Here is a 9,332-nt window from a genome sequence, read left to right as displayed (position 1 = left end):
TTAAGTACCTCAGCCTTAAGAAGCTCGCTCTGAAGGCACCGTGTCCACATCACCCGCGCACCCAGCAGGTTGTAACCTGATGTAGTTGCTGCTTTTGCCATTATGTGGATGCGCACGTGCTCGCAGACTCTAGGTAGGTGCGCAAAGCCACACGATGCCACCTCTGCCTTCCTGAAAACAGTTCTGTGAACAAATGAGCCTGTTGAATCTTACGTCCCTCATCCTGCCAGCCTCTGCTCCCCTCCTTCATGCTTCTCCTTGCAGATCACCTGCAATCCTTGCCCCTGGCCAGGGGCAGCTGGCAGTGCTGCTGCGTGTTGTCCAGAACGACTCCTGGCACTGAGTGATCACTCTCTGGCTGCCCTTCCTGCAGCAGGGCACGGACCTGGATCTCCCCCAGCCCAGCTGCAAGTTCTCATGAGCCTGCTAGGAACGTCCTGATCTGGGACTGTCTCTCCCAAAGTGAAGGTGAAGTGTTACTGGGGGAGACCCTCAAAGGTAGACTTGGCAGAGACTACGGAAGCCTCTTCCTGCCGAGTCCTACTTGACAAATCTCTTGTAAATAACTTTTCCTCCTATAAAATGACTAAAATTCAGCCAATGTATGATTAACATCAGTTTCCTTAATTCAAATAAGACTTGTATCCATTTTGGCAAGACCTCACCCACTTATGACAATTGATGTGGTCTGTTATTAGACGTATAATAACAAGCCATCACCGCAGATGTTTCACCATTAAACGTTTAAAAGCAAATTTAGTTCACAATGTATTGTTTTCAGTGATGTAACAGTCTCTTATACGAGCACCAGAGAAGACAGCGTTTGAAGTTTCAAAGAGATGGGGGAAAAAAAAAAGACTCCTACCTGTGCCACTGGTCAACAACTGCCTTGGAAGGTAACCTCCAGATGATCCTGGGCTTTGGCTCCCCAGTCGCTGTGCAGTTCAGAAGCAACTTATCCCCAAAATTCAACTGAGTCATTTCTTGAGAGGCGGTAGCTATTTTTGGAAGCGTGTCTCTGTGTTCCACCATGAGGCTCACCACCCTCCTTTCCGAGCCAGTCGAGCTTGTGGCTATGCACTCGTAATTCCCGCTGTCAGACGGGACAATGTTGCTGAGGTGGAGGGTACCGTTGGAGAACAGGAACAGCTTTGCGTTTACAAACTGCAGAGGCTTCACCACCGTGCCATCAAAGAGGACCCAGTGGACAGTGGGCTGAGGATTCCCTTTCACAGTGCAAGGGAACTTCAGATTTTCCCCCATCGTTCCTTCAACACGTTGTCTTTTCTCTTCCAGAATAGTGGGAGGTGCCGCAACGACCTGCAGTTTTACAACCAGCGTGTCAGTGCCCGCTGGGTTTTTAGCCATGCATGTGTAGAGGCCCCTGTCGTAAACAGTGACTTCCTTGATAATTAAAGTGCCGTCTGGTTCCACATGAACTTTGTTATTTCCTGCAGAAGAGCTGGAGATGTGCGTTTTATTTGCTAGAACCCACAAGATGGTGGGAGGAGGCCTGCCCTCAGCTCTGCACTTCACTGCCACGGGCTTTCCGGAGTGAGCGGTGAGGAGCTGCCACCTGCCACCGGTGATGCGGGGCGGGTAGGCCACCACCGACAAGGTGACCAGGAGCCGTGCCGCGCCGTGCGGGTTGGCCGCGGTGCACAGGTACTGCCCGCGGTCCTGCAGGCCCACCCGGGCGATCGAGAGCGTGCCGTTGGCAAACACCATCCATCTGCCGTCACCTCGGCTTTCCAGAGCATCGGTCCCTACGGAAGCAAGGGGACAACAGCGCAGCACATCAGAACCTCTCTCTTCTGTTTCTTTTTACTCAGTCCCTGAAAACACTTTCCCTATCCTGGTCTACTTTGCCCAAATAACCAAGAGACTAGTGATGAGAAAGAGAGAAATAATAGTATTTTGCATATACAGTGACAAAGCTTCAAAGTAAAAACAAAACTTAGTCCTCTACTAGTAGAGACAAACTTTGGATAAAGCAGATGGGGCTTTGCATATTCAAAAATATTTTGGCATAGCTTTAACTTGATTGGATGGTTTGTTACCACAGTCAGATTTTTTTCACTTGTCTCACTATTCTGAAATAGCAGGTAACATACAATAAATATTGAAGTCTTCTCACAATAAGCACAGAATTATAGTTAAATATAGATTCTATATTTCTTTTTTTTTATTATTTCCCTAAAGAACTGTTTCATAATTAGTAGTAAGACACTCCAGCAAGTGTGCTGGGATGTCTTTCTTTTTCACTGTTTCAAAGTTCATCTTTTCACTGATATTTCACGGTACTCTTAAATGAAGCAATACTTGAGTTTGGCACACAAAACATCTGCCAAATTACCCAACTATAATGGAAGGTAAATTCTAGAGAGGTTTATCAAGCATACCTGACGACATCTTGGTCCACTGTATTGTTGGACGGGGGTTACCAGTAGCTTCACAAGGAATAAAAGCATCTGAATTAGCTAGCACAGTAAAAGCAGCTAATTTTCCTCCAATTATTTTGGGCTTTGCAAAATGATTTCTGCTTAAAGAGTCCAGGGCTATAGGATTGTTGGTGGTAATTTCTTGATCCTGTCTCTTTTCAGACCAGCCTTTGACAGAACTGTCCTTCTCCCTTCCCCACAGAGGAGCATACGGAGTCACGATCTGTGATGACTTCAGTATGGTCAGTGTACTGCCAGTTAACGTGTTGCCTCTCTCCGTGACTTTAGCAGAGGGCTTCTGCCAGAATTTCATCTCCCCCCATGGAGGCGAGGTGGTTCTCGCAGCACGTGCAGGTGGCATGACTGCTGTTAGGGCTGGCAGCGGGGTGGGATGCTGAGCGCTGGGAGGAGAGATGTCTGTGGATGCAGCAGGAGCTCTGGTACTTGACTCGGTTCTTGCTGGGAAAGTGGGCTGTGCAACATGGTTTTCTTGGGTAACTCTCTCTTCCATTTTCGGGTGTGGTTTTTCATCTGCCGTTGCGGTGGCTTTGATGTGCTGAGCGGGTTCTGACCCAGATGTTGCATAGACTGTGGCAGGTCGTGCGCTTGTGGCGCTGAAAGGCTTTGAAAGCCGTGGTGTGGGTTGGGTTGTGGGTGCGCGGCTCGGAGCAATACGGCTGTCGGGTGGTAACGTGGCTGACTGGATGTTCCTCCGTCTGACAGGGCTCGCTGATGTCTGCCTGGCTGCTGCAGGCACGTGCTGAGGGGCGTCTGGTGTGTTGAGGATCCACAGTGCTGGCATTTCTGTCACCGAGACTGCGCTTACGCTCTCAGAGAGAGGTTTTGCAGACGCAAGACTTGTAGGCGTAGCTAATGATTTAACTGTTGTCAGGACAGGCGTGGCTGTATTCACCGATGGACTCGCTGCAGTGCTGCGGCCTGCAGTCACGCTTTGTGACGCAGGTGTTTTAGGGGGCCTCTTCCTCCTCTGACCTCTCTTTCTTCCCATTCTGAATGTTTTATTTTTGGTTATTTTGGTGTCAGTTTGAGGAGTAATAATAGGTATAACTGTTGGCTTCAAACTTCTTACATCCATTTCTTTGGTTGCACTAGTTGCAGGATTAGAGTAAGACTGCAGTTTTGCAGTGGGAAGATGTTGTTCTGACTTACCATTGCCATAAAGAATGGGTTTGTTTAAAGACAAGAAACCACTGCTGTGATTCCCACCTGTTGGAATAGGCGTAAAGTGCAAAGGAGACATATTGGACATAGGTAATGCTGCCGTAGTTTTAGGAAGCACGGTCGATACCTCTGTTGATAGAAACATCTCTCTCTGTTGTTTTGGTAGCTTCTGAAGAAGGACCTCTTTTTGTGCACCACTTCCAAAGAGACGTTCCCAAGTAATTTTTCCTCTTTGGGAATTTTTTGTTGAGGTTCTAGGCTTAATGCTGGGTGAGACGGATTCAAGGGTAGAAGATATCTTAGTGCTTATGGTATGTGTAATTTCTGTTGTAATATGAGCTGAATGGATTGCCGTTGTTGGTTGTCTGATGCTAAAAGGTTGGACTCTATCAGTATTTGTCTGAAATGGAGTATTGGTCTCCAATTTCCATTGAGGAGTATTTTTTGTAATTAAAGGCATGACTGTCGTAGTGACTTTTTGCCTTGCACTAGCTTTGTTTTTCTCTTCCCTGAGGAATGCTGTGTTTTGATGAGTACCCGCTGCGTGCTCCAATGGCATACTCATGGTAGAGGGGGAGGACAGAGGTGCTTCTGGGCTCAATGGGTTGATGGAGCTGCTTAAATTATTTAAGGTTGGTAAATTTGATACATATTTCATATTCAGTTGAACATCTGCAGCCACAGCTATACTTCCTCTGACAGATCCTGGCCTCCCCAAATTGTATCTGTGCTCCTTCATACTTGGAATTCGTCCTGGTCTAACAATTCGTCTCCTACCAGAAATTTTCCTTTGTCTTCCATATGGCTGCTGGGCCTGGGGTGTGAGAGTTGTAACATCCTGAATAATCTGAATTTGCTGATGAGTAAGGATACTCAAGTCCAATGGTGGCTTAGGAGTTACTCGTTTCTCAGTACTATGAAAATAAATGTGACCAAATTCAGGACTTGGTTCACTGACTGTCACTACAGATATCTGACGATCTGTTTTGGTGGAAATCTTGTCAACAGACTCAGTAAAAACATGTAGCTTGTCCACTGTGTTTTGGGAAGGTACAGACTTGCTGGTGACTGTAACATCTGTCACAGGTGTCGCAGATACAGATTTTAAATGCTGGTTATTACTTTCCCCAGAATGTACCAACCTTTGCCCAGCAGAGAAGAGTGTAGATGTTCTACTTGCTTTTGATACAGTTGATTGATTTATACCATTTGCTGATATTTTACTTAAATTAGATCTTTCCCATGAGTTTGTAATTGTAGATTTTAGGTATGTTTGTGGCCTTCTGCTGTCAGATGACAGAGACTGTGAAAAAGGAGAGAGTAGGGGAGTTACTGCCTCTGCAACCAGGGGAGGGGTTTTCCTAGCAGGGCTGTTATTCACAGTCATCTCAGGCCCTGCAGTTGTCATGCTTTCCATTGCTCTCCCCAGAGGAGATACAATGGCTGTTCTTGTTACTGGTATCATGAATTCTTCTTCTGGAGAGATCAGATCACCAGATATTTCCTCCTCATCGCCAGGTACTTTTGAGAACTTACGGACTTGAATAGGTGGTTTCGTTGCAACTTCTCCTCGTTTTTCTATCAATGTTGAGTTCCTCTTTGTTTTTTCCAAAAAGGCTGCCCAGCGCTGCGGATCGACTCTCCTGGCTGAGGAAACAAACTGTCTTCTGTGTCCTCTAAACCGCCTGCTTATTTTGTCCCTGTAGTGCCTGTAAGTCATTCTCCCGTAGCTTCTCCGTTTATGTGCACTCTGTGCGATCCGATTCCTGGATGCTGAGGCAGCAGATTCCTGATTAGCTGTCAAGGTAGCTAGAGTAGCTAAAGGATGTTTCTGTCTTGTAGCAGAAGCCAGCATTGCATTGCCAGAGCCATCGCCCTCTTCCCATTCTCCCACAGCTACATGCTTACTCTTTAGAGTGGTTTCATCCTTTCTAACTAGCACTTGGAAAACCAAAAGATCAACACCATACTGGTTGGCTGCAACGCATCTAAAGTAGCCACTGTCTTGCTCTGTTACCCCTTGTATTCTCAAGGTACCGTTGTCAAAAATATGTTTGTTTCTTGCAGAGTGATGAAGAATCACATGCTGAGGTAACACCCAGCTAATGGCAGCATCTGGAACAGCAGTGGATGTACAGGGAAGGTAGAGTGTGCTGCCAACAAATGTAGAAAGTTGGGCTCCATTTACACTGTTGTGTTCCACATGAAGATCGACCACAGTAATTCTGAATGTGAGAGTATCTGCATCGTTGTAATTTGTGCCGATGCAGTGATAAAGCCCAGTGTCAAAAGTATCAGCTGTCCGTAACGTGAATGTTCCAGTTTTAACTACCATGATTCTTCCATCCTCACTGATATAAGGAGCTCTAACTTTGCTTCCATCAGCCAATATCCACTCTATTGCAGGAGCTGGTTCTCCAATTGCTTGGCACTCCAGTTCTACGGTCCCCCCGACTAAAACAGTGTGCTCCGTTTGTGTTTTGTTGTCCCTGGAGATGATGGTCCAGTTATTTCTCGCCTGTTTTTTGTCAGCACTGGGCAAAATAATCTGAGCATCCGTGAAGTATTGGATGTGCAATGTGTTAAGTGTGGTTGCTGTCCGGTCTAGCTGTAATGCTACTTTGCTTTGCATTAACCAAGACGGTTCAGCTCTCAGTTCAGTCTCTATATTGGTAAAAAGTTCATCTCTTTCAGAGTAGATTTGTTTATATTTGTAAAAAGGCATATTAGTTACTAGGACATTCCTTTCCAGTTTTAAGGGAGAATTACTGTACAGTGCCAGTATGCTCCATAGCTGCTGAATATGTTCATAATCAATGCCACACACAAGAAATGCTGAGAATGAAGTTTTGAGTACTGTACTGTTGCCGTCTTTGCCAAATGAGATGGGAGACATTTCTTTAGGTTTTTGGATGTTGCAAACCAAGTGACCTTGACTTCCTGCTTGGTCAGTCATGTTCAAAACCATGGATCCTATAGGAGCTATGAAGTCCTTGGGAGATACAGAACTGAAATCCCCATCATCTGACACTGTGAGGTTTTTAAATTTCAGGGAGTCATGTATGGCTGGCTTAGTGCAGGTTAAAGATGCAGAAGGAATATCCGCTAAGCTTTTCCCTTTACGATTTGTGGGACTAGCACAAACCGGGCATTGCTGAGCACCAGAACTTCTGTCTTTTTTGCACTTTATAACATCTGAAGGGAAGAAAAATGCAGTAAGCTTTTGTGATACAATTTTTAGTATTAATAAAGGCATATAGCTACCAGCAAGTTGTTCTCTTGAATAAAATATTAACAAAGTTTATCTTGAAGTAACCTATGAAAACCTAAAGTAACCAAAGAAAACCTATGAATTTTCTCTGATGAAACTCCTTAAGGACCGTTGCTGTTGCAGCTCAGTATGGCGTGCTTCTGTCCCAGTGGTTTTACACCATGCCAGGAGGGCTCTGCTCTGGTACATGGCCATAGCTTTGTTCTGAGAGACATGGGCTCTATCCGTTTGGGGGTAACACTACACTGTCGTGTGCAACCTCCACTCAGGGCAGCAACAGAAAAAGTCCTTGAGTCCCGTTCCTTATTTCTTTTTCGAAGAATTGAGTACAACGTTGCCTTCACTCTTGCCAGTTACATAAAAACTAGCTTCCTTATTCCCTGTGGATTCTCCTGGTGCACAGAAGCTTTGGACTGGCCAAGGAAAACATTCCATTAAGGAAAGCTGCACTTGGAAATGCCTTAAAACCACTGGATTAATTTAATCCGGGAAACTGAATGGTATTAATCTGTTTATCCTGACTACATGCATCTACAAAAATCCTGTCTTCCAGTCTTTTCTGGGAGAATAAATAAATAAATAAAGGACAATTACCTTTATGAGAAAAAGTAAGATGCTATAACATGATTAAAAAGCATAAACAAAGCCTTCAGCTCACCTGGTCTCTCTTTTACCCATTCTGCCAGCCACTGTAGATTGCAATCACAGGACCATGGGTTTCCATGAAGGTAAATGCTCTCTAGCTCAGACATGTAGGAGAACATTTCTTGTGGTAGTAAAGTCAACATATTGTCAGACAAATACATGTGCTTCACGAAGGATATTTTAAATATCTGGCTATAGCACAAGTTGACAAAAGTATCTGGATGAAGCTGCTTAAGTAAATTTCCTTCCAAGTGGACCAACCTCAGTGATGTGAGTCCGTAGAAAACGTTGGGATTTACAAATTCAATTTTATTGTGGTCCATATGCAACCGTACCAAGCTCTTTAGACCATTTTTTGAAGTACTCTGAGCTTGTTATAGCTCATTTTTAAGACCTGTTGATGAAAAAGTAAAAAGTATATAATATTAACCCATGTTATATTATTATAAAACTCCTAATAAATTTTGATTGATGGTTGCTCTGTGAAGTGAAAGTACTTCACCAGACCAGTAATGTGAGTGGAAAAAAAATTTAGCAGGAGGAATTATTTTTAAATGCGTGAGTTGCAGGACTACAAGGATGCTTTCTTGTTCCAACAGCCCATCAGGGTGACACTTCTGCAGTCACATTTACAACACACAGTGATTGAAAAATAAAATAAAACAATGCTTATTTCTCATTCAAAAAAATCCCAATTAAACCACACTTATGAAAAGGGTAAGCAGAATTTGACCATAAACTGTGGTAGTGATTTTTGTTCCAGCCACTGTTATGACCACAAAAATGCATGCAACAGTCTATTTTGTTTGATGTTTAACCAGCAGGACTGCTACGTGTGTTCCCGCTTTCAGGATTTGTGTCATGTGAGATGTGTACTTGCCGAACCTCAACTCTCAGGTGCCATTTTGTTGCTGACAGGTTAAAAGTCAAATTCGTAACTATGAGATGAACAAATCTGGCATGCTGCTGAAGTATTAAATATGGTACCCAAGACAGCCTTTTTGTTGTTACTTTTCCTGTTAGAATTATACTGCTACTGTCACAAATTCTGTGTCTTGAAAATTAATGAGGAAAAAAAGTACAAAATCACAATAATGTGCACGTTTATTTTATTTGCCAAATATAATTCCATTGAAACTATCTATAATTGTGTTGCCATCTTGCTTGTTGGTAAGGGAGGAAAAGCTTATAGGACTCCATAAAGCTTATTTTAATAAGTCAGTCGCAAGGCGTTAACCAGCAAGCTTCCAGGCACAGAACTACCCTTTACGAGGGTTAATGAAACCTGAAGATCTGTATGCTCCAAAGCTTGTCTGGTTCCTGCCCTTCCCTCCCACCCCTCTCCCCTAATCCTCTACAACCAGGAATTGAGCCAATACCGTGTTTTCTGTCTGAACAGTTCAGGTCTCTTATGTTCTTAGTTCATCACAGCTACAACATTATTACTTCTCTATAGCAGTTAATAACAGCTCTAGATGGAAATGTAACTGGAGAATAAGTGTTACCTGTACATTGAATTAGTTGGGAATGGTTGTTCCTAAATAATCACCTAAGTACTTCTTTATATATTAATATCTACATGGCACAGTGAGATACTGAGATAGCTCCAGAATCACGGTATGACACTGTACATTTACTAATTTTTACAATATACATAAGTATAGGTAATATTTTATAACTAGGTAATATTTCAGTTGAAGACCAAAACAGGCATGAAATACTCCATTTTAAAAGTCCACAAATATGTATTAAATTACAAAACCAAGGAACTGTAGGTTTTTTTAAAGCATTAA

General features: G+C 43.6%; 1 protein-coding gene across 1 annotated transcript in view; it reads right to left on the bottom strand.

Annotated features, from left to right (window-relative positions):
- Positions 1-861: 861 nt before the first annotated feature.
- LOC104076337 (immunoglobulin superfamily member 10-like) overlaps positions 862-9,332 on the bottom strand; it is an 11,170-nt gene continuing 2,699 nt past the window's right edge. The window contains 4 exon segments of the mRNA XM_009577163.1: positions 862-1,766; positions 2,403-6,818; positions 7,553-7,891; positions 7,894-7,933. Of these exon segments, the coding sequence (XP_009575458.1) occupies positions 862-1,766; positions 2,403-6,818; positions 7,553-7,891; positions 7,894-7,933 (5,700 nt within the window).

This window comes from Fulmarus glacialis, unplaced genomic scaffold, assembly GCF_000690835.1.
Source record: "Fulmarus glacialis isolate BGI_N327 unplaced genomic scaffold, ASM69083v1 scaffold32284, whole genome shotgun sequence".
Taxonomy (NCBI): domain Eukaryota; kingdom Metazoa; phylum Chordata; class Aves; order Procellariiformes; family Procellariidae; genus Fulmarus; species Fulmarus glacialis.
The sequence above is the reverse complement of the archived record's forward strand: the minus strand, read 5'-3'. Positions and strand labels throughout refer to the sequence as shown.